The sequence below is a fragment of the Doryrhamphus excisus genome, chromosome 7 (genome assembly GCF_030265055.1).
Source record: "Doryrhamphus excisus isolate RoL2022-K1 chromosome 7, RoL_Dexc_1.0, whole genome shotgun sequence".
Classification (NCBI taxonomy): Eukaryota; Metazoa; Chordata; class Actinopteri; order Syngnathiformes; family Syngnathidae; genus Doryrhamphus; species Doryrhamphus excisus.
In genome coordinates this window covers 15,858,571-15,884,600 of record NC_080472.1, presented here as the reverse complement: position 1 = coordinate 15,884,600, position 26,030 = coordinate 15,858,571, and the positions used below count along the sequence as shown (strand labels likewise).

The window sequence follows — 26,030 nt, the reverse complement described above, 5'->3', positions numbered from 1 at the left end:
CTCGTCAGCAAAGGCAAAACAAAAGCAGATCATGACCGAGTCTCTTTGTTTCTCTTTTTCCAACAGTCTTCTACGTGAGGAGGATGACACAGCATCAGTGGCGATGCAGCGATATCACCTTCCACTGTGCTCATCAGGAACTTTGCGAGCGATGGATCCAAGCCATCAATGATCAGCTGTCACTGCAAAGTACATAAGCGTCCATTTATTGGGAATTCAATGGCTTTAAAATGCACTTTAATGGTTGGACTGTCCCAGTGACACGGCTAGTGGATGGCGGACGTGGGAGAAAGTCAGTGTTTTGTAAGTCTCAAGTAAGTCTTTCATCTCAAGTCACGTCTCGAGTAACAATGTGCAAGTCCAAGTCGAGTCAAGCTTGAAGTCACTAACTTGAAATGTTGGAGTCCTTACAAGTTCTAAGCACTGTTTAGTGTTTACAAGAGGAGGGAGAAAGTCAGTGTTTTGCAAGTCTCAAGTCACGTCTTGACTCCAAGTCAAGTCACTGATTGGAACGTTGAAGTCCTTACAAGTTATAAGCACTGTTTAGTGTTTACAAGAGGATGGAGAAAGTCAGTGTTTTGCAAGTCTCAAGTCACGTCTTGAGTAAAGATGTTTGAGTCCAAGTCAAGTCAAGTCACTGATTGGAACGTTGAAGTCCTTACAAGTTATAAGCACTGTTTTAGTGTTTACCAGAGGAGGGACAAAGTCAGTGTTTTGCAAGTCTCGAGTCACATGTTGAGTAAAGATGTGCAAGTCCAAGTCAAGTCACTGACTTGAAATGTTGGAGACCTTATGAGTTATAAGCACTGTTTAGTGTTGACCAGAGGTGGGAGAAAGTCAGTGTTTTGCAAGTCTCAAGTCAGGTCTTGAGTAAAGATGTTCAAGTCCAAGCCAAGTCAAGTCACTGACTTACAATGTTTGAGTTCTTATGAGTTATAAGCACTGTTTAGTGTTAACCAGCGGAGGGACAAAGTCAGTGTTTTGCAAGTCTCAAGTCTTTAATCCCAAGTCACGTCTAGAGTAAAGATGTTCGAGTTCAAGCCAAGTCAAGTCACTGACTTAAAATGTTGGACTCCTTATGAGTTATAAGCACTGTTTAGTGTTGACCAGAGGTGGGAGAAAGTCAGTGTTTTCCAAGTCTCAAGTCTTTAATCTCAAGTCACGTCTTCAGTAAAAGGTGTGCGGGTCAAGCCAAGTCACTGACTTGAAATGTTGGAGTCTTTACAAGTCATAAGTACTAGTGTCTACCATAGTAAGGTGTTGAGAAAGTCTGTGTTTTGCAAGTCTTTAATCTCAAGTCAAGTCTCAAAGTCAAGACCTTAAGTACAGTACAGTATAAGACAATGTAGTTCAATACCAGGGGTAATGAAGCTGTAGTGCAGGGGTCTCAAACTCCTTAGCCCAAGGGATGTTCCCATACTTTGTGGCTCCGTATACTTGACATCAAAGCTTGGTGTAAGTGTGGTTATATTGTAGTGAATACTTGAATCCTCCATTCGACGATGAAAAGCACTTGAAAGGCTCTTTAAAAGGGGGCATGAAATAGCCATCAATGAACTCACGGTGAGTACGTTCACGGTGCAACAAACGCAGGGCATCTACTATTACTATGAGGGATAACAAACAGCAACTTTGTCGACTCTAAACATGTCACTTGAGCAACACTTTAACAGAACAAGCACCTTTCTTAAAGTAGCTGCTCAATTTGCATTTTGATCATGTTCCACAAGTCGTAGTAGTCGTCCTGCAACTTAGTGTAAGACGACCCTGCTGCAGGATTTGATATAACGTATAAACATTGCAAGTTAAACAGACACTGAATGGGAAGTCTTCTACTTTGCAGCACAGCCATTATAATCGTTAGAAAACATGGATTTCTTTCGAGGGCGTCTTTTTGTCTGCACCCTCAGGGGAGACTCATGGCAAACTTCTACGATATAAGTCGCTTTGAGGATGTCTTCTTTCCAGACAGTCCCTCTCGGGCACAGACGTATAAATGAAGGTGTCGAGTGCATAAAGTATTCTCCGGTATGAATGGATTTCTGCTCTGTGGAATGTCATCTGGACAACTTTAGGAGTCTCGGGAGATGTCGCAAAAGTATATTGGACGCGTGTTACCCTGGATTTTAGATAGTTTAGAATGCGTTTACTAGGCCCTACCGGGAACACAAACATTGTGTGTGTTTGTAGCTTTAATGCTCATGAGTTGTGTTTGTCCACGGCCGGCTAGAACAAGTTCTACATGCACTGTAATGCCACACTTGTCCACCGTAATAGATGCCATGTATCACATACAAAAGAACGTAACATTAGGGTGCAATGGGGGGCATTTGCGGCCTGCGACTCATTTATTATTAGCGCACGACACACTAAAAGCTGACATCACTACAACCGTATTTTCTGGACTATAATGTCTCCAGAGTATGAGTCGCACAAGGCCAAAAATACATAATTAGGTAGAAAAAAAACATATATAAATCACACTGGAGTATAAGTCGCACAAAGCCAAAAATGCATAATTAGGTAGAAAAAAGTCACACTGGAGTATAAGTCGCATTTTTTGCGGGTAATTTATTTTCCAAACTACTTGACCAAAACAGACATTACATCCTCTTGGAAGGCAAGTTCTAACAATAAAAGAATAGAGAACAGGCTGAATAGGTGTAAGATATGCTAACACAATGGTTATTCAGCTACACAAAAAATAAACGAACAGAAAAGGTGTCCAGTGTTTATGTAACATAAACACTTTTTTCATTTATAAGCCGCTCTGGAGTATAAGTCGCAGGAACAGCCAACCTATGAAAAAAAGTGTGACTTATAGTCCGGAAAATACGGTAATTAATAAACACAAAGCGTTGGCTATGCAAGCCACGGTGCTAACATTACGCTCACACTAAAGAAAAACAAAATCGAACTTCCTGCTCCCATGTCTGCTGACTGCCTTCTTTTAAGGTGTGTAGCGAAGCCTGGTGTTACAACAACTTAAAATTTGCGGCGTAATTACATTAAAAGGCGGCACGGTGGTCTAGGGGTTAGCACGCAGACCTCACAGCTAGGAGACCAGGGTTCAATCCCACCCTCGGGCATCTCTGTGTGGAGTTTGCATGTTCTCCCCGTGCATGCGTGGGTTTTCTCCGGGTACTCCGGTTTCCTCCCACATTCCAAAAACATGCTAGGTTAATTGGCGACTCCAAATTGTCCATAGGTATGAATGTGAGTGTGAATGGTTGTTTGTCTATATGTGCCCTGTGATTGGCTGGCGACCAGTCTAGGGTGTAGCCCGCCTTACGCCCGTAGACAGCTGGGATAGGCTCCAGCACCCCCCGCGACCCTCGTGAGGAAAAGCGGTAGAAAATGAATGAATGAATGAATTACATTAAAAACCAGGTTCTTTTTCAACACCTATGCATGCATGTTCCACCGTGCTCCCGATGCGTTCATATTCCATCCAAACGCTCTTTGGATCGCCATTTGTTGCGTGAGAAGGGTCCCCTACATCAGCCATAAACAAGCCATTTAGTATTCTCCGTCGCAGCACTTTTGCAGGTTTATCACCAAATGATGCAGTGCCTCGCAATTGCTTCGCGCTCCCCCCACTGCCGTCGCCATTTATTTCCCCAGCAGCACGTTTTGGGGAGCAGTCACTTTGACTGAGCATTCCTTAAAAGGTCTCTTGTTAATGAAAACTCCATCAAGCTGCTGTCAGGCATACATTTGTTCAAAAAAAAAAAAAAAAAAGTTGTTAATGATTATCTCATGCGTCCTTCTTTCTGCAGCCAACCGGCCCAAGAGCCTGCTGGTGTACATCAATCCCTACGGGGGGAAGAAGCAGGGCATGCAACTTTACGATCAGAAGGTGGCGCCGCTGTTTTCCCGAGCTTGCATCTCCACGGATGTGATTGGTGGGTCCCTATCAGAGGTGTACCTCAAACATTTGAATAAAAAATGACTCTCCACGGCCGCCGAAATAGCTCTCCAGCAGCACTCGGGCCTGAAGAGGCTTGCAAGAATATGATTTGGCTTATGGTGCCATTAATCATGCCGACGCCTTAATGGAGGCGGTGATAGCTGATAAGCTCGGGTATCCAAACACATCTATTATTCAATAAGTGTTTGCAACAGCTACACAGTCTACACTATTGATGGTCCATCACGGTGAATACTGTTTGCTCCGGAGTCCCTGCAGCAGCCAGCAACTATTTTATTTGTGTTGGGATTATAAGAGCAAACAGATTTACAGCAGAAATTTTATTTTTGTTTTTGTCCGGGCCCAGGGCTCATTTTTGTGGACTTGATATATACTATCTGAATTGGCTTTTCTTGCTGGTGTTGTCCCTGCACTTAGATTTGGTCCCGGTCATCAATCTGTGCAATGGGGTCCAGTAAACACTTCAAATTGCAGGGCTTTTTTCGGGGATCTTGTCTTTCTTATAAGCGCCCCTGATGCTGAGATAATGGCAACTGACAGTATGATTTGTTTCCATAGTTACGGAACGGGCCAATCATGCCAGAGACCACTTGAAATCAGAAGCAAACCTAGATAAATATGATGGGTGAGTCTTTTTTTTAATTTTTTCTTAATTCTACAAATGATTTAAATGACTTTCGATCACTTTTTGCCATATAAAAGTAATATTTGGCCATTTTCTATTTCCAATTTTAGAATGTATTCAATTCAGTCACTTATTCCAAATGGCGATACATGATGTGACCTTCATGTGTGTCTGTCTAGAGTGGTATGCGTGGGTGGAGATGGAATGTTCAGCGAGATCCTGCACGGGCTGGTCTCCAAGACCCAAACGGACCATGGTGTAGACCCAAACCAGCCTAACGCCAATTTGGTGCCATGTTCCCTCCGAATTGGGATCATCCCTGCAGGTAAGACTGAAGAATATAGTAAATATCACAGCAATATCAAATATCATGTATGCTACACATGTTTAGATGTATTTAAGGGTGTCAAGTACAGTAACCCCTCATTTATGTTGGTTAATTGGTACCAGACCCCATTTATGAATGCAATATTTTCATAGTTATGGCATAAATAACTTGTTTACAACCTTCAAAATGTGTTTTTTGACATTATTATAGCCATCTAGACATGTTATAACACCGCTACATTTGTATTAGCCAATATTGTAGACATACAAAGAGTAAATGGCAGCAGTCCAACACTTGAAGATGATCAAAAAGATCAGAAGGCCACATGGCACCAGAGCGATAGACCCTTCTTAATGTGCTGAAATATTTAATGTCCGATTTTACATTTTCTTCAAGGCAGAGGATGTCTGCTCTCTTTGAGCTCATCAGCGCTTCCACTTTAACAAAATCTTGCGGCAAAGACAGACCAAGACGCCTTCGCATTTTCTGACAAAGTGGTGTTGTGTGTCACCAACAGGATCCACTGACTGCATCTGCTTTGCCACCGTGGGAACCAACGATCCAGTTACATCGGCCTTGCACATCATTATAGGTGGCTCTTCCTGTTAACTTCCGTTAGCCAAACGTTCTACGTCTGCGTCGAACAGCTCATCAAGGCCCGGTCCAACATGTTATTTCGGGCCCTGTGATTTCCGCGTTAATGGAATAGCGGCTGGAATCGAGGAAACGGCCAACAGAAATGGAATATTAAATGCGGAATATCGTGGACGTAATATGAATTTGTTGGAGGGGGCATTTCAGCGACTGAACGCTCAATCGTGGTGGAATTTCATCCCATGTCCAAACACCGGCAAAAGTAGGGAAAAAAATCAAGTGAATGGAAACTAGCGGGATGAACTGATTTTAGCCGTGTTAATGCAAACGAGCGTTTTATGATGCCCGCCGACGTTGTGAGTGAAAAAAACAAGAGGCCCGTTTATTCTTGTTTTGGTACTGTCAACGTCCTCATTCTGACTATCTTAACAACTGTGGAGTTACACTGCATTAAAATGAGCACATAATGTACTTTTTCATTAATTATTGTCGGAGAGGTGTAATCCATATTTGAACCACTAGATAAAAGTATACCGTACCTGTCTCATTAGTAGTGCCAGTAAATATGTCGTTTAAATATTATCCCATATAACTGTATTGGGGTGGCACGGCGGTCGAGTGGTTAGCGCGCAGACCTCACAGCTAGGAGACCAGGGTTCAATTCCACCCTCGGCCATCTCTGTGTGGAGTTTGCATGTTCTCCCCGTGCATGCGTGGGTTTTCTCCGGGTACTCCGGTTTCCTCCCACATTCCAAAAACATGCTAGGTTAATTGGTGACTCCAAATTGTCCATAGGTATGAATGTGAGTGTGAATGGTTGTTGTCTATATGTGCCCTGTGATTGGCTGGCGACCAGTCCAGGGTGTACCCCGCCTCTCGCCCGAAGACAGCTGGGATAGGCTCCAGCACCCCCACGACCCTTGTGAGGAAAAGCGGTAGAAAATGAATGAATGAATAACTGTATTGAATGGATGAAGCGAGTGACACCGTCTGTGAGCGCGCACCATTTTGCATGGGTACTCGTTCAAATGATTAATTTTTGTCGTAAATGTACACGTGTATGTAAATGGTTCTTTTTCGATCTGGATTTCTACATGTCGACATAAGTGGGTTCCGCTGTAATAACTAAGGTGTGCCGATGTGTTTGAACAGGGGACTGCCAACCCATGGACGTGTGTTCCGTGCACCACAACAATACATTTCTCAGATACTCGGTGTCGTTGCTTGGCTATGGTTTCTATGGCGATGTTCTGAACGACAGCGAGACGAAACGATGGCTGGGTCCTGCCAGATATGACCTATCAGGTATGATTTTTCCTCGTATTGGGCTCAGATAACCAATGTAAGAACGTAGCAGCACAGGTCGAACTGGAAGATTGTTTGGGATGCTTGTTCAGGTTTTGCAAATTAGCTATCATTTGGATTCAGTAAAAGCTGATAAATTTGAGCTGCTGTTATTTAGTTGAAACAAGAAAAACAACAGCACAATTAGTTGTGCGAATTGTTTAAATATTTACTCCAAGTTGTCTTTCCAGGTGTAAACAACATGAACAATATTGGCAGCCATTCTTCAGGTCTGCCCTGTGTTTTCATTTCAGGAGTAAAGACCTTTCTGACTCACAACTATTATGAAGGCACCGTCTCGTTCGTCCCGGCTGAGGATGATGGGGGGAACCCCAGGGACAAAGAACAGTGTCGGGCCGGGTAAATAACAAAAACAAAAAAATAATGTAGTTTTAGGTAACAACAGACACCGGATTTTCTAGTATTTTGGTCATCTTATAAAGAAATCGGTACAAATGTGCATCCTGTGGTTGGTGCCAAAGTAGAAATGGAATAGTTAAAGGTTGAGGATTTATGCTCTAGACAAAGTGCTTTGCTGTTGGAGATGTACGCCTCACTCAGCACACTGTCTGCATTCGTTAGAGGCGAGCTGGTGGTAAGGTGGCATGGATCATCTGGAAAAAAACGCCACGCTCCTCCGTTCTCGTGGGCAAATAAAGCATCAGTTAGGCTTCTGAGAAGCTCCAAAATGTTCTACGATGCTTTTGACAAATGTGAAACCAGGTCACGCTTGTGTTTCAGGTGTCGCGTCTGCCAGCGCAAGACCTCATTAAAGGCGCCGCGGAGTGACGTGCCAGGCGAGAAGGAAACGTGTGACACAGGTAAAAGTTCTTGAAATAACACATGAAAACTACCGCCCTCATTACTTGCTTGTTTGTCTATTTGTAAAGTCATTCTTGACATTTGAGATGCACAAAAACCTTGCACAGCTCGGAGCAAAAACCGTGTCGAGTTGACAGGATGAGACGATTGTCATCATCAGCTCGGTTTTGACGGAAAGTTACGTAAACAAAAGTCTGAGGAGATTTTCCGTGCGAGGGGTTGGAACAAACCTGGAAGATGTCAGACGGTAAATAACAGCACAACAATCATTCAGAGTTCATCCTCCAGTTCTCCATATTGCTGTATTGCTGTGTCTATATGGTGGTGACACTAAGGCATAACATTCAAACAATGTTCCCTATGTATTCAATTGAATTTAGCAAATACACTACATGCTATTTTCAGCTGCAGCAGCTCAGCATGGTGCCGTCTTCCTATTCATGCATATTATATTGAATACAGAGCAGTCATTAGGCAATTTTGTTGAAAGGCCGTTACCCGGTGAGCGGTCCACAAATGCTAGCAGCAGGTCAAGAAAGTAATAACTGTTCTTTTTAACCTGTGGGAACAATGCATGGGGCTGTATACGTCTTTTATAATCAATACAGAGCAGAGTCACTCCCTGGAACCGCAATACCGAAAAGAGAAGGGAATTGAGCGTCTTAAGGGTACTTAACACTTCATGTTTTTCCTGTCTTTGTTTTATAATGAATACAGAGCAGCAGTTATATTGAGGATTCGAACTAGAGAGTGGCTGACAGCAGCTCCTGTGTGTATGTTCACCGCATGTGCGATTGAAGTCCTTTGTGAGAAATTACATTGATGAGATAATAGCCACCAGCAAGTACACTGTCAATTTTAAGTGGTTAGGGCACAGGCCTCACAGCTAGGAGACCCAAGTTCGATTCCACCCTCGACCATCTTGGTGTGGAGTGTGCATGCGTGGGTTTTCTCCGGGTACTCCGGTTTCCTCCCACATTCCAAAAACATGCTAGGTTAATTGGCGACTCCAAATTGTCCATAGGTATGAATGTGAGTGTGAATGGTTGTTTGTCTATATGTGCCCTTGTGTGATTGGCTGGCCACCAGTCCAGGGTGTATCCTGCCTCTCGCCCGAAGACAGCTGGGATAGGCTCCAGCACCCCCACGACCTTTGTGAGGATAAGTGGTACAAAATGAATGAATGGCTTATTTTCTATTATTAAGTCTATACTGGCTAATACAAGTGTAAAATGTGACTATAGGGGTGTTATTCCATGTCCATACGGCTCTAATGGTGAAAACCATTTCTAGATTTAATATTGAATCCTACTTGGCAGGAATTCACTGTAAACGAGTGACGATTTATTTGGTTTGTATTGATCCTTTTGCAAATCTGCCTAGCAACAAGTGGCAAACATGATCAGAAACAAACATGATTGATTGACAATGAGTGGGGCAGGCTTTCCACGAACAAAAATAAAGAAAAACTGACCAGGAAGTACGCTGTCAATGTTAACATCTGAGCGTATTTTATCTTATATTTGTGTCTAAAACAAGTGACGACTGATTTCTTTGGTTTGTATTGATTCTTTTACAAATCTGCCTAGCAACAAGTGGCAAACGTGATCAGAAATAAACCCAACTGTTGATTGACCAGGAGTTTTCAAAGTGTGGGGTGGAGGAAAAATGAAGAAAAACGACATTTTCCAACCTAAGTTAAGTTTGAAGACCAAATGAATTGATTTCTCGTGCGTCCAGCCAGTGCCCCAGACTTTGAATTTGAAAAGCCCTGATTTATAACATAATGGGAAGAGAAAACATGATTTGCCTGAAAACAGAATACTGCAGTTACCCTGGTTGGTTGTTTTGTGCATTTCTCGCGGCACAAAACCATTTTAGATGGGATTCGTGATGAGCCTAATTTGCTGCTGCCTGGTTCCTTTGACCAGGAGCCACACAAACGTTCTTCATTATCTTCCAGCGGCACCAAACTCTGGAGGTAGATGAAATAGTGACTTGTGTTTGCGCAGGTGTGTGTTACTTTTCCAGCCTAATTAGTGTCGAGATGTTAAATTCATGATGAGCACATCTGGATTTTTTAGTAAGCTGTGTGAGGGGGAAAAGGTGTTTGTTTCTCTTGCTGCACGGGAAGGGAAATCTCAGGGAAATAAATCAATGAGGCACAACAACAGAGTAAATAGTCATTTGCAGAGCCTCCACTCTAAAACGAGTCACCTCATATCGCTTTTCTACGCTTTAATTAGAACGGTTGCTACGAGAGCCTCGGTAGGTTTGTTGTCATCAGTTTGCGTTATCACCTCACCAAGTTTATTTAGCGAAACGACGAAGGCAGGAACGGCACAACGCTGCCTCTGAGGGGCTCGTAAAGCTGTTAGACGCTCATTTGTGATCGCTGTTTTTGCACTGACAAGTAAATAACAACAAGGAATCTCAGAGGAGCAGAGAGGAGGTTTGTGAAGTAGAACGTCAAACCATTGGAGACTCGGAGAGATGGTGTTCATTTTAGCATGACGAGCACATGTAAGATTTCGGGAATCGATCTTCCATCTGGTGGACTTCTGTCGTTTGTAGACCTTTGACAACCGTCCGGGAATAAACGCTTGTCGATACGGCCATTCCTTTCATTCTTAACAGTACAAGCGGAATTTCATCGGACTCATTTGATAACAAATCTTGCCAGTCGATAATGATGCTACAAATTATCATAGACAGCATTTTAGGAAACCATTTTTTCGTTTTCATTTGAACCACTAGATGGTACTCAAATATCGTGTGTGAGCCACATTTACATTTTTGCAATATAAGGAGCAACACTGTCTGTTTTGTTTGTTTTAGTTAGTCACCCCTGCAGGCCTTCAAAATAAAAGCATGCCAGTAATGTAACACACTGCACCTCGAGGTGAAGAGGAGTGTTCTGGTGGAAAGACCCATCCATCCATAAGTTTTCTATGCCACTTATCCTCACTAGAGTCACGGGTATGCTGGAGCCTATCCCAGCTGTCTTCGGGTGAGAGGCGGGTTACGCCCTGGACTGGTCGCCAACCAAGCACAGGGCATGGAAAGATCTAAATTTCCCTGATTTTACCGGAAAAACCTCCCATATAATTTCAAATGCAAATGTTGATAGATATGAGAAACACCCCATCAAACAGTCGCGTTAATGGCTGCGAGTCGTATCATCTGCTCTTTTACTGCGCAGGAAGTGAGACTTGGACTGAAATACGTGGAAAGTTCATCGCCATCAACGCCGCCACCATGAGCTGCGCGTCCCCCCGCAGTCCAAAGGGCCTGTCGCCCTCCGCCCACCTGGCTGACGGCACCGCTGACCTCATCCTGGTACGGAAGTGCTCCCGTCTGGACTTTTTCAAGCACCTCCTCCGACACACCAACAAGGATGACCAGGTAGGTTACTCCTGTCAATCATTTTGCCACACAATTCAATTCTGAGGAGTGACTCGCCCACTTGCTGCGCCAGCACCTCTTTTTGCTGACTCACTTCAATTCCACAGCAACGGTTCACTGAAGTTCAAATGCCTTCACCCGACGTAAGGTAAATAACCTTCAGCCAGGTGCATGGAGGCGGCGCTAATGGCTGCACCAGTGACCATAAGATACGGACTAAAGCCCTCTCAGGAACAATTAGCTTTGGAACTCGGGTGATTTGTACTTATTACCTCAAGAAGTGCAGCTTGGGTCAAACTTTGACTTTGTTTGGATTATAGCGTCAGGGTGTGATTGATACATTTAGCATATATAGGATAATAACATACCAAACCTAGTCAAACATATATATGAATTTCAACAACTCAAATATAAATACAAAGCAGAAGCGTTCTAATTGAGAATGTACTATTCCATATCGGCCACTAGGTGTCAGTAATTCCTCTGTGAGACAAGCAGCAGGTTTATATTACCTCAACAACAATAATAATAATAATAATAATAATAATAATAATAATAACAACTAGGGCGGGCGGCACGGCAGTCTAGTGGTTAGCGCACAGACCTCACAGCTAGGAGACCAGGGTTCAATTCCACCCTCGGCCATCTCTGTGTGGAGTTTGCATGTTCTCCCTGTGCATGTGTGGGTTTTCTCCGGGTTCTACCAGGAAGTGGAATGGGCATTTCCATAGCAACACATTCCACTCAGAAGGTACCAACACACCCATTTTGGATTTTTTTCCCCCTGCACAAATACTAAGATTATAAAACATCTGGTTTAAAAATGCGTGCTTTAAATCACCAAGTCAAGTTTAGAATTTTAAAAACAAAAAAAAACACAGGCCTCACAGCTAGAAGACCCGTGTTCAATTCCACCCTCGGCCATCTCTGTGTGGAGTTTGCATGTTCTCCCCGGTTTTCTCCGGGTACTCCGGTTTCCTCCCACATTCCAAAAACATGCTAGGTTAAGTGGTGACTCCAAATTGTCCATGTAGGTATGAATGTGAGTGTGAATGGTTGTTTGTCTATATGTGCCCTGTGATTGGCTGGCCACCAGTCCAGGGTGTACCCCGCCTCTCGCCCGAAGACAGCTGGGATAGGCTCCAGCACCCCCCGTGACCCTCGTGAGGAAAAAGCGGTAGAAAATGAATGAATGAATAGCTAGGGCTATGTGAAACGGAGAAGGGGCCATCCACTGTACTAAAAGACGGTACCCTCAGTGTGGCGAGAGCTTCATCTCAAATCCTGCTCTGTATTTATTCCGAAAATGTGCAAAATCTGTGATTTAGAATCATAAAAATCACTGGAACGCATAAGTACGCAATCGTTTCCAGTGAGTGCCAATCAGTACCCCCATTAGATTAAGTCAAGACTCATGTCTAACTCGTATCGCACGAGTCTGGTGAGTGGCACTTTGCAGAATTCACTTAATATCAGTATCACTGTCCATCCAAGCCGAGAGAAACAAGGAGTGAGGAGCCACTAAGCGTATTCATGGCCTTGTCACAAAGCCTTTTAAGGCGTGCTGTCCGGCATGAATGCAAAGTCATTCGCAGTCATAAAGTGAGTCCGATGCTCAAATAAATGGCTGTCACTCTGCTTTTTGGGGGCGACGAGAGAGAGCGGCAGCAACAGGAAGAAGAACAGAGACGAAGTGGCACCCCGTGAAGTGGGAGAAAATTGTTTGCGGGACACAAGTGAACCTTTTGGCCACTCTCGAGCGAGATGAAAAGGGAGTCTGACAAAATAATGTGTTATTCTCCCTGTTGCTCACTCCTCGGATGCTGATTTGCTGGAATGCAGCTTCACTCCAGTCTGAAAAGTCCCAGGAACTTTTCATTAAAAGAATCACCGGGGGTGGGGGGCAATCTGTGGTGTGAAAGGAAAAGCAAAAAATAAGAAGGTGCTAATTGCTAAAGTAGCTGCTCCAAACTGTCTCGTCAAAATAAAAGAATTCTAACCCATCCGCAGTTTGACCACTCATTCGTGGAGGTCCACCGTGTGCGCAAGTTCCGCTTCCAGCCACGCTACCAGGAGACGATGTCGCTGGAAGACCTGAAGAAACTGGGCTTGAGTCCCGTTGGCTCCAGGACCAGCACGTACCAATATGACAGCTACGCCTGCAGCCACTGGACCTGTGACGGCGAGATCCTGCCGCACGCCGCCATACAAGTCAGGTGTGTACCTGACTTGACATTTTAGAAACCATTTGCTATTTTTAAGGATCTACTGCTTAAAAACAAATAGTCAAAGATCCTCCATGGCAGGAGCACTGGGCTAGTTTTAAGAAAAATGTTTGTCAAAGATCATCTATGTGACAGGATCATTGCACTGTTTTTAAATGCCTACTGACCTACAAACCAGAGGACCTCTCTGCTGTTCTTTAGAACTGACTGCACTCAAAGATAATTTATTAGACAGGAGCGCTCTGCTGTTTTTAAGGATCTACTGGGAAAAAAAAGCACTGGTCAAAGATCCTCTATAGGACAGGACTGCTGTGCCGTTTTTATGCATCAACTTGCAAACGCGCAAATCAAAGATCTGCTATTTATTTACTGCAAAAGTGCACAAAGATCCTCTATAGGACATGACAGGTTTACTCAAAGATTGTCTATGTGACAGGACTGGTCTGCTGTATTAAGGAGCCACTGCAAAATAGACAAAGATCCTTTTGAGGCGAGGTCCAGCCTGAACTGGTTGCCAGCCAACCGAAAAATTCTCAGAAATTTCTCAATCATTTACGGGCCGGATTTAACGCTCTTCTAATGTCACTGTGATACTTCCTGGTGTCGTACTTTGCAATCCCTGCATGAGGTAACAACAACCTAGAGCAGATCTCCTATGAAACCAGTCTGCGTGTGAGTATGTGTATCGCTTCATTTCTTTCACACGCCATTGTCCTTTGCCAAACGAAGCTTAACGCTGTAATGCTACTAATTTTACGGCCCTCCCCGTGTTAAAGGGCTACTCCCCTTTAATTAAGGCACAAGTCCGTCCTTTTATTGCCTCGCCACTAATCGTTGATGGTGGGTGAGCCGGCCTGGCCTCTGCTAAGATAATTAACGGTGGCCAAACGGACAGAGAGGCAGCTTTAACACGGGTCTACTGCAAGACAGTAAGCCTGTCCATACATTTAATGGAAATAAGTAAGCAGTAATAAACAGCAACTATGCAGTAGACACGTACAAGGTATATTTTGGCAAAGCTGTCATTCAAATTGAAAGGGGTTGTGCCTCTGATGAGGAAACAGACTGTCTATGGATTGTAGGTTAAGAACTGCAAGTAGAAAAAAAAAACACAGCAAAAGAATGTCAAATGTTTTGAAAATGAGAACAATTCACTTAGGACCTCTCCTACTTCCCAAATAACTGATTTTCCAATGCTTATTTTGGCAGAACCTAGACTCTGCCCAAGTAAAAATGTTCATTTTGCCTTTGACATCACCAAAGTTGTTTATTTGTCTCAAGCCGCTGCGCCTCCCAGGGGTGTCTGCAGTAGGATATAGTGCACTAAAACAACTGCTGTTGTCTTATTAGCTCATATGAATTACAAACCCTTAAGCATGTCAGCCCCATCTGTAAGCGGAAGTGTCTTCTGTTCCCTGCAGTGTCCAGTGCCAGCTGATCACACTGTTTGCCCGCGGCATCGAGGAGGAGCAGCAGTGTGCGCCGTTTCAAGACCAGACACTGCTTCTGGAAGCAGGACCGCATCAGTCTGTGGACTGAAAGCTGCGCAGGAGTTGTGCGTCTTTTGAAGTCCACTTATCAGATAGGAATGCGGGCTACAGACAAGTAGATGCACTCCTGATTCCCTGCTGTTGACAGGGGGGAAAAAAAAAAAAGGAAATGGTTCATCGGCGACCCAGCAGTCAGGGGAGCTCACAAAACAAGGCCAATGGGCGGCTAATACACTAACAGGACCCTGATGTATCGTGGGTAATAAGGCAAAGTAGTTGCAAAGTGCTTTGCTGTGTCTCAGAGCCGCTGCGACGCACCTGTGGCTCCATGCTGGCTCAGTCGGCCGACATTAGCCTGAATGAGGCATTTTTAACGTCATTAGAGACGGAGGTCAAGCCGCTCTTGACTCGGGGGCTATTTTGAAGGACAATATTATTGATGCTATTTCTGCTTATTTCAAATAATGTAGCTCACTGCAATCAATGGCAACTAAGCAACAGGGAATTGTGTGTCCAGCGAGGGCTGCATACAGACAAATTACAAATACATTTTTGTACATTAAAGACGCTCAAACCCATATCAACCCAATATTTGCTAAACCAGTGATCTTCAGCTAGCTTTAACAAGCACTGTTTGCCAACAGCACTCTCCGGTAGCATAGCACAATCAGACTGATGGTCATCAACGCAAAGTCAACACAAGACTAGGCGGGTATCAAAATAAAGCTTACACGCTAATATACATGCAAAACCCTAAAAACTACAACCCGCAAGGCATGCTGGGTAACCCAGCAACCGTCAGTAATGACATACATTACATTAATACAGTATGAAGTCGGCCATAGTATATAAAAAAAAAAACATTCTCTCATTCCCTGTGGAAGTGGTAAGTTCTTGGCTGCTTATGTGTTTAGAAGAAATAAAAGCGAGGTGTCTGTAACCGTGTTATTTCTTGTCTACAGGGCTCTAGTCATGTTAAAAACCATATTCAACTTTTATTCAAACCACCCACAAATCCAATGAAAGCGCATGACAGCAGTTGCATCACATCACAATGAACCATCTTCTGTCAACTCACATCCTTTCAAAAGTCAAAAGCTTGCACCCATAAATAGAAACGCAGGCGCTGAACTCAAAAAGTGAAAACCAAGCAGATTTTTGTTTGCAATTCGGTTAGGAGTTTTTTTCCCCCCCAATTTCAATTTCACTTGTAGTCTTTTTGCTTGATTCTCTACCAGGCAACAATGTGTGACATGAAAGCACATCAAAAATGTCAAAGCAAGAGCTTGTGTGATTTCTAATGATACAAAGACAGGTAGAGTATGGCAAACAAAAAATATATAATCATAATAATGAAACCGTTAACATGAGCAATAGTGCGTCTTGCCGGCATTCAAACATGGTGGTGGTAGCATCATGCTCGAGGGCTGCACGAGTGCTGCCTACACTGGGGAGCCACGGCTCATCGAGGGAAAGCAAGAATTCCAACAAGTACTGTGATATTCTGAAGCACAGCATTAGAGCGTTAGACCCCCTCCCTCGGGAAAACAACAAAACAAATGTGTGTCCCTTTATATCTAGAGAAGAACATCCTTACCCAGGGGACTTGGGAGCTTTATGAGGTGTTATATGGACACTTTGGGACTATATTACCTTTGTTATTACTTCTTTGGACTTTTCAACCCGTTTCTCTGATTGGGTACAACAAGAAAGACAACAAAATGCCACGTTTTGCAGAAAAGACGCCCAAAGTACAGGAACCTAGTAGATGAAAGTGTACATACGTGACCGACAAACAAAGCACACCGTTGCAGGGGGAAGGAAGCGGTCCAAACAGGAGCGGCGCTGTATTGATTGGAATGGGCTCCACATGTAAGGGATTTCGATCAATGATGCTATAGGAGTCTATCTTCTCAGTGAGGGACCACTGGCTCTATAATGTACTTGCTGAAGGTCGTCGAACTGTACAGTCATGTATTACAACAGCTTCCATTTTGGCTGGTAGATCTGATTGGAATCTCATTGGGGTCCTCACTGCTAAATCGGAACGCCCTGAGAATGAGACGTTGCATAGTGAGATGCTGGTGTGTACTTGGTAAACACGGAGAGTCCATTCATGACTTGTTCATCACAAAACATAAACAGTTGCGGTGAGCCTCTGCATGCAGGACGCTGTTTTGCTGCCTGGCGCCGACATTATTGCGCTGCTAATGGTGCTTGAAGTAATTACACCCTCGATTGTTGCTCGACCTGGAGTGGCACACATTCGCATCTTTGAGTTATTATGCTAAGCTAAACCATCCCGCTTTGGATAGATGGATGGATGCCTGATATAAGTGCCCTTAGTCTGGAATTAATGGTAATATTATTAAAGTAAAATGAAATAATGGACACAAAAGGTTTGAAAAGTGCACTAACATCTCATATTTGGGTTATTAACTGACATGGGAGTCTCATCATGTGACTCATCAAGAAGTGTTGTAAAGTCTTCTACTTGACCTTCAACATGCGGCGTGATTTATTTATTTATCCGTTTTGCCAAGCAGGGCAGACATGATTCCTCGCTGCCTGTTGGACTGTGTCGAGGCAAGATGCGCCACAATCCAATATTAATGCACCTCCGCCGCTGTGACTGAAATGTTTCTTGGCGGGGGGCGGTTTGTCCTCCAGAAAAAATCCTCAACTGATACCTCTCCAATCACCCTCGTGCACCAAGGGCTACCAAGCCACCACCACCCCCCGCCCCTTTCCTCATCTGCTGCTTCACCTCTTTTTCCATCTCCGACATCCTTTTGTCTTCTGTGGCGGGCGGCGGATGATTGAGGAGTTGTGCCGCGTTGAGCCCCGGGTCGAGCTCGCAGCTGGATGTGGACAAACAAAAGCGGTCACAGTCGAAAGCTGACATGGTGGGAATGAGTGTGAAATGACTGACGACCACGCCTCCCCGGGGGTTGACATCTTATCCCTGCGAGATGGTCACAAAACATGCTAACACGGGCTAAGTGCTAAGATGAAACAATGAGCCTGATTTACCTGCTACCATCAGACCAGAAGGTAACTTTCTTGATGGTGTACTTGTGTGAAATAAAACCACATCCATCTATTGAGCTAGCTGTCTATCAACCACAAATGCGCCAATTAAAGCCCCTACTCAAAGTCTCCTATAGTTGCCAGGTGTACAAAAGTCTGAAAACATTTTTGGCTACAACGTCAGACTCTAAGCAGGTAGTTTTCCCCATAAGATATATTTTTTTACATGCATAAATCACCTCACATAGAAAAAAGGACTCAAAAGGGATAAATGTCGTATTATTTACCTTGAATGAATATGCGATTGTTAACAAAGACGGAATATGGCAGCGAGATCCACCACCTGGTGTTTTGCTATGAGTTATGAACTCAATTTTCGTGTTTCTCACTTTCTTGAGCAGAATGTTGTCACTTCCTGTTTCCATGTATTAGCAAGCTAATAGGCAGCTAACAAGGACGTTTTGTATAATAGTATTGAAAATACATTAAACACACAAATCAAACTAATGCAGTGTATTCATTTTATGACAAGACACGTACTATATTGTAGGCAAACCGTGGAACAACTTTTACGACCTTGTAGCTGGCGTGTATGCTAACCAAGGTTCCACTGTACAGTAATTCCTTGTTCATCACAGTTAATTGATTCCAGACCCAGCTGTGATGAGCTAATTTCCAATGTGGGATTGTTTATTTATAAATAGAATATTTTTGTAGCGACAGGATACAAAAACCTAAATTCCGTTTTTAAACATGATTTGAGCCCTCTACCTATGAAATAACACCCCTATAGTTGCTTTTACACAAGAAATAAGAGTCAATAAGCCATTTAATACTCAGGTTTATAGAAGTGATGTTGGGCGTTCGGAAATGAGGCCTCAAAAGTAGACAATGTTTTGATTTTTATTATTATTTATGAGACATTAATATGCCTCTTGTGAGATAATTCAAACCTGCAATAAAAGCCTGTTGTTCGCCCGTCTGTCATCAAACATTACAGACATTACTACTACTGACACCTGGTGGTTATTTGTGTAAAAATTTAAACTATCAATTTTTTCTATGTATTATCAAAACTCTCACAAAAATATATACGAAAATATAAACGCCTCCTCTGTGACCTGCAACTCGCCCCATACGCAAAATCTGCAGGGTACGTTTCTAGGACACAAAGAAGCAACAATAAGAGATAATAAGAGCTACTAATATGAAACAGCTGCCCTGTCTGAGCATACCTTTGACCTTGGGTCATGTGACCTTTAACACCACCAGGCTTCAACAGAGCAAAGAAATAGCCTGAAAGTGCAACCTCCCTTTCTAGCAGGTGCTACAGTGCCCCCTTCAGGATGACTAAGCCCCTCCACGTCCTCCAACACAAACAACCTCCACTGGATGCATCTGTTACTTCCTCCACCACAGAAGTAATCCCTTCTTTTTTTTTATTCTTTGCTAAACAACTGTGGGAATCCCGAGGTATCACCGCCCGCGCGAAGCCATTACCAAATGGCAAACACACCCGACGGCTCCGCAAACAGCGGCCCGTGTCTTGGTGGCGTTGCAGAGCTAACAGACAGGAATCATTACGCCTCTCCGTCGGGACTGAGCCTCAGCATATTTGGCGTGCACACAAATACACGCAGGCGCTCACAAATGCCGAAATTAAACCACATATGGTGCACAGGTAGGCGGAGGAAGAACGCATGCATGCGAGAATACAGGAAGTGAGTGCATGTCAGTGGGGATTACATATGCTAGGAGATAAAACCATGTTTTAAACAGAAGACAGGCAACGCTGGGCCTAAACTCTCCTTGGCTTCTACCTCAGGCCAAAAGGAGCCGCTTCGCTCCACAGCCCGACTAATGGCTCGACATTGCATATTCCAGCAGACACATTTTTACATTTGCCAGCACCGTGACCTCGTCATAAAGCAGCACATCTCTACAGCGTTTTTCCTTCACTCCCTAACGTCTGCAGCTATTGGATAATGACTGCATTGATCAGAGACGTCCCCAATGGGTCGCTCTGCTCCGTCAAGGCTGAGAGAGAGCAGGAGACAAGAGCGGGATGCCCTCTGTTGCTGCACACCTCATTGCATTAGCCAATCAAATATCCATCTTGGAAGTCGCCTTGATTCTCCATGCAGTCTATCAAAGAGTCATCTGCTGCCCTGCTTTTATTGCACGCCGTGTCTGCGTTACTTCCTTCTTTCAGCACAAGTCACACATTTCCGGACTGTGGATAATTTGTATATAGGACGCATGAATGGAGGATTCCTTATTTATAAATGGAATATGTTTGTTTTTTGTTTCTAAATACAGGTTTTTAAACACTATTAGATCCCTGTAAAGATGAACTAGCACCCCTATGGTCACCTTTACACCGATATTACCCAATAGAGTACACAGAATTAGACGTTAATAAGCCATCAACAGGTGGTAGCTCATTTTTAATCAAGTAAACTGGCAGCAGTTATAAGGTCAGCTTTATATCAGATGTCATATATAAAAAGATTTGAAATCCACTTATCGCATTCAGGTCCATGATAAACGAGGGTGTGCTGTTAATATATTTTTCATAATGCAGTGGGTTTCCTGTTAGGCGTCTTGTCATAGAGCTGCTTGCATGATTTCCGAGCGAGACCTGGCAACAAGCGTGGTAATAATATTGATGATATCAAAGCTCACAAGCATGCATTTTGGCACATTTTTGCCTCATTTTGCTGCCTTGACAGCAGCCTTCACGATAGCGCTGGTAATAAAGTAGCACATGGAGGATCTAGTTGATGGTCTTATCTCTTTCTCACACACACACACACACACACACAAATGAATAAGTGCAACACTTTAAAGTGTGACAGCTCTGGAGTTCCATTAAGAATTCTTCGGAATTTACAGTGAGCAAAGCAGCACAGAAACAAGGCAATCACTCACCTGAGCCACTATAAACAGCATTTACACTCGCACATACATCCAAAGATGGATGCTCACACCCACAGAACATGCAGACACGCACATCCAGCTGATCGTGTTGATGAGGAGTGTGCAGGAGGACTTGTCATGAAAAAAGGTGACGCCTTGGTGCCAGGAGGCGCCGAATCAGGGCTCAAACCACAAGTCAATCTGGAAGATACCTCACCTTTGAGAGACCAGGCACACACACACTCCTTCATTACCATCCTCATAGCAGCACATGGAGAAGTCAAGGTGCTAAGGACCAGCTGATGACATTCTGAGATATTGGATGTTCTTTGGTTTCTCCTCGTCTCCGCGCCCCCGGAGGAGCAGGCGGGTCATTAAAAGTCAGGGCATACGACACATTGCCTGCAGGAGGTGTGTGAGGACCCCACTCTCCTGTCTCATCATCACATATGCATTTGTGACTCCCGGTACAAGGGTGCGAGGAGCGAAAAAAAAAAAAAGAGCCAGATGAAGGACTGAAAGGAGAAAGGCAACAGTCGCGTGATGGGACAAGCATGTTTGATGGCAAATATACATGTCATGCCAGTCTCAAGCGAGTTCCCGACGCATGTGTGAATATTAAAATAGCCCCACGGGACACAGAAAAGGTGAGAAAGGACATTCGATGTGCTGGAAAAGCTGTTTTTTCCCCATTCATGTATTTCACTTCTACGCACACAGACACATAACGTCAATTTTACTGTCACCATTCTACTTTTATATGAAAAACACTGCCTTTAAAGTTGAGAGCACATAAAAATAAACGGGGATGGCACTCAAGGAACAATGCTCATTAAAAATTGGTTGTCACGCGTAGGCAGGTAGCACAAAAATGGGCCCATTTGATCTTGGAGCTTCGCTATTTTATCACATTTGATTAAAGAGCAACAAGGATTCCTGCTTATGGGATGATGATGATTAGTCAAATTGTCAAGTTTAGTTAAAATTGGGCCAGTAAAAATACATCCACCAGTCTGACCTATGAGCTCAGCAATCTCGACCACTTTGAGTCCGAGATCCTGTCAAACCTTGCTTTCCTACGATTCATTTTTCCACTACTTCCTTGTACGGCATAATCAAGTGACCAAACAAAGCACCTTACAGTCATGGCCTAACGTTGTGAGAATGACACAAATATTAGTTTTCAGTCTGCTGCAACTTAATCCCCCCCAAAAAAACATTTAAAGTGAATTTCAGCCCCGCCACAAAAGGACCAGCTGAAGTCACGGTAGTGGTTCTGAGTGTTGACAAGGACAAGGGGTGGTGATGATGCAGTTATCCTGATTGAGTGAGAGTAACAGACTGGAAGCTTAAAGAGAAGCATGATGCTTGGAATCTTTGTTTTTCCTCAGTTAACCATGGTTATCTGCAAGGAAACACGTGAAGTCATCAATGCTCGGCACAAAAAGGGCTTCACATGCAAGGATACCTCTGCTAGTAAGTTTACACCTAAACCAACCATGAATCAGATCATTATCTTTGATAGTCGATAGAATTGTTTGAAAAATGATGAAATTGTGTGTTCAATGTCATTAAAAATCAATAGGTTTGGTCCAGGTAGGCAGTGTCGCTCTATGACGAGGCGTTGCCATGGCGTCGTCTCTTGCTGGTGCGATTACCCGAGTATGAAAGTAACACGGTGACGGGAGTGGCGCTAATTGTTAGTTTTTTGCCACATGAAGAGAGACGAGGAGGCATCGTTAGGCGTACGCTCTGGTAAAATGTCAGGGGAAGCGGCGATGTCGCTGAAAGAAGCGTGTAAAATATCCACCGTATTTGCTTTGCTCTTCAGTTTGCCAGCAAAAAGGTCAATGTCACAATGTTCTTGTTTGTTGGGAACAGGAGGTTATAACGATGGTGCTCTTTTTAGCCTTAACTGCTGACACGGGGTGGCGGAACAAGGAACAATTGGAAAGCAAAAATAAAAGGATGCAGCGATATGTTGTAGGTTTTCTTTTTAAATTATATTACGAATGTGCCACAGGCCAATACGAAACTAGCCGGGGGCTGCACTTGGGACACCCTTGCTAGTCCCATAGGACAGAAATAGCAGGGGGCAGTGTGACACACGGGGGATGACGGGTGTGAAATTTCCACTCGGTTGCAGGTGAAGTCATTAAAAAGAAGGAGCGAAGGTGGGCGGGGGGTATGTGAAGAGGAGGGAAGTGAAGGAGCATGAAGAAGAATCAAGCCATATGCTCCACCAGTTGGTTGGTGGTCCAGCACACACACACACACACAGTCCACTGAATGTGTGTGCGCGCAAAAGGTGTAGCAGATGTTTCACTCCTGCAGCCGCCATCAAAGGTGGACACAGAAACATGGTGTGTCTGGCGAGAGGAGTCCATGCTGCACATGTTTACTCGGCCCGGGAATCCCAAATCCAAACATTACACAAGTCAGTGCAGTTTAGTGTGGTGGAACTGGGCCTAGAACTACAACAGGGATGGCGAGCCACAAAGCCTTCTCTTGCCATACGTTGCAGCACGGATGGCCACAAAAATGGGCAAATTCCCATTCCATAATCTGGCAGAAATTGTTCCCAGATGAGCGGAAGCTGTTCCGACTACACATTGTCCTCCGTACGATAAACTTTTAATGATATTCCAGAACAAAACAATGCCATCAGTAAGGTCTCACGAGACGATAAGCTTCCAATTATCTGTTCCAGTCCCGGAATGCATGCTTGAATCAAAAGATGGAACAGAACTTGGCTTAGAACTGGTACGGTGATGTCCAACAATCATGACCTCTGATCTCAATGTAAACAAACAGGGAGCAAGTCAATATTCTGATGATATCATCATCCAAGTAGAATAATAGGCCATGCCGAATACCTCCACTGGTTGTATCAGCATAGAAGCTCTAACCCTTAAGCACCTCCTCCGGTGGGTTGGCCACCAAAAAAGAAGTCATGGCGGACAAAAACAAAGGTCTAAAGACCATCTCTAGTCTATCGTGAAGCAATGCAACCATGTGACGGACCAACCATTCCTTTCCTGACGGATGGCACCATGTGACGGACAAAAACTAAAGGTCTAAAGACCATCTCTACGCCATCTTGAAGCAATGCAACGTTCCAACAACCAAGCTGGAATATGTTGCGGCTCACAGAAGTGTCAGGATAAGTGTGCTAATGGCATAGTTGTAAGCCGCATCCAATCAAAAGAGGTTCTCTCCATCATCGGTGACAATACCAACAACAGAGAACGAGGTTTACATTTTGCTGTTCTGTCTATGGAAAGCTTTGTGCTTCAATGCCATCGTCAATAACAACGGACCCCCAAAGATGTGGCCTAGGATTAGATCAGAGAGCAGGCCCTCTCTCAGGTGCAACATGGATGTCCTCTGATTTACAAAGGGGAACAAAACAAGGAACCAAGTATCAATGTGACGATTCTCATTCATGCAGGTCATTGAATCAATCACAACTGGTCTGTTCCGGTTGTTGTAGAAAGCGTTTCACCTCTCATCAGTTCATGCTCAAAGACTAATCAGGACTCTGACCTACACTATCTAGTTTGACTGGTATATCTGAGCTGTCCTACCCAGTTTGATTGGTTGAAGAGTCCAGTTGCGATCCTGAGAACTTGCTGCAGGTGACACAACAATGCATTTTTAATATTGCAATGCTACAATGTCAGAAACCGAACACAACAGCGGTGCAGTGCTTGCTGCTTTCAAATGCACATTCATGTTCCCTTGTTTGTAATTAATAGTATTTTGACAGTGCACCCAGCTGGTGTATATAAGCGTCATGGGGGTAGCACATCTGCTGTGCTTCTCAGCTGCAGCCTGACCTCTCTGAGGGAAGCTTATACATACAAAAACATGCACAAAAGCACACACACAGTCTCACACAGGACAGCTGTGTGCAAGAGAAACTAACAGGCTGTGACCACGCTGTAATTATGAGCCGTTTTCTAATTATGAAGCACTTTGGTGGTTCTGCATGGACCACCAGAACTTTCAGTGTTGTTCTCTCATAGCCTGCAGGATGGGTGCAAATCATTAGGAGAGAGTTCATGGGTGATGATGGGAAGATGCAGGAACTTTCCAGAAAGTGCGAAAAAAGAGGTACCCAAGCTGTCAGGGCAGAGGAAAGTGCCCGCGAGGTGCCTGTAAATCAGAATCATTACGCCGTTAACTTCTAATCTGTCTTCATCTTGTACCAAAGTATCAGCAAACAAGCGTAGGAAGTCCTACTCTGGAAATGAGGTGGAGCGTCCAACATCCTACGCCTGAATCCAAGGTTGAAGGCGCTCCTCTCTCCATGCCCCCGTTGCACCCTCTTGGATGTGTGTTGCGGGCGCCGCAATGAGAGGTGACTCGCAGCCGATTGTGATTTATGTGGTGGTGGGTACGGGTGAGCGGGAGGGTAGAAGATGGATCCAAAGTGTGAGGGAAGGAGACAATCTGATTACAGCCTTATACCTCCTTTCATCTTCATCTTCAACACTCTTCCAACAACCACCATGCGCACACTCAGCTGTGTTGCCATGGGAACAGGAACCCTGGCATGAAGATGGACATCACCTAGTTGCATATAGTGTCGAACTTCTCCACATCGTGGTCATGGATTTATTTGTTTTGGAGATGCTGAACGTTACACTTTAGTTCACGCTGGCACAATTTAACATGTCAGAAAAGGAGTAGGAAGAAGCAGAGCTTATTTAATCTTACAATTGTTTGCTTTCTCCGTTTAAATGTTACCATTTTCTAGTAGGGAGAGAAGAGAATAGACAATGTGAAACAAATGTAGATAGAATATAGCTTATGCAGTGGGTTGGGGGAAGCAAGGAAGAATGACAAAAAAAGTGTTTAAAATCAATAAATAATAAATGCGCAAAAATTAAATAACATAAATCCATACATATATGAATAATTGTGTATTGTGCCAGATGGGTTCAGCTAACTAGAAAATGTCATTATACATATTACGGGGCTCGAAAAGGAGGGGAAAGTGGGAATGTCACACTAACGGGGAGGCAGGTGGGCCTTTTTTTTAACAATTTTTTAAAAATGTTTTATTTTTTTAATATAAAAAAAATATTTGTTATAAAAGCCGGCGTAATAAATGTTGAGATTAAATACATATAGCTGTGAAAGTTCAATAATGAGGTCGCTTTTAAATGTGAGACTACCTACATCCACCTTCCAAAAATACAAAATGGTACGTTCCACCTGGTTGCACTAAGTTGCTAATAAGTACATACAGTGCTACCACTCTACACAAAAGTCACAACGTCGTCAAAGCTCACCTTTATGCTTCACATAC

General features: G+C 43.8%; 2 protein-coding genes across 4 annotated transcripts in view; one reads left to right on the top strand and one right to left on the bottom strand.

The window, feature by feature from the left end:
• The window catches only part of cerk (ceramide kinase), a 31,182-nt gene extending 12,521 nt beyond the window's left edge, over nucleotides 1-18,661 (top strand). Inside the window, exons 3-13 of one of the 2 annotated variants that reach the window (XM_058078046.1) lie at nucleotides 67-189; nucleotides 3,780-3,905; nucleotides 4,490-4,556; nucleotides 4,736-4,881; nucleotides 5,402-5,476; nucleotides 6,631-6,783; nucleotides 7,077-7,182; nucleotides 7,564-7,643; nucleotides 10,847-11,049; nucleotides 13,060-13,265; nucleotides 14,696-18,661. In XM_058078046.1, coding sequence (XP_057934029.1) covers nucleotides 67-189; nucleotides 3,780-3,905; nucleotides 4,490-4,556; nucleotides 4,736-4,881; nucleotides 5,402-5,476; nucleotides 6,631-6,783; nucleotides 7,077-7,182; nucleotides 7,564-7,643; nucleotides 10,847-11,049; nucleotides 13,060-13,265; nucleotides 14,696-14,813 — 1,403 coding nt within the window. In that variant the 3' untranslated portion in view covers nucleotides 14,814-18,661. Of the gene's footprint in view, nucleotides 1-66; nucleotides 304-3,779; nucleotides 3,906-4,489; nucleotides 4,557-4,735; nucleotides 4,882-5,401; nucleotides 5,477-6,630; nucleotides 6,784-7,076; nucleotides 7,183-7,563; nucleotides 7,644-10,846; nucleotides 11,050-13,059; nucleotides 13,266-14,695 lie in introns of both variants that reach the window. The other variant, XM_058078047.1, reaches the window with a different exon arrangement.
• tbc1d22a (TBC1 domain family, member 22a) overlaps nucleotides 1-26,030 on the bottom strand; it is a 121,965-nt gene that overhangs the window by 93,152 nt on the left and 2,783 nt on the right. The gene's annotated exons all lie outside the window — the stretch shown is intronic.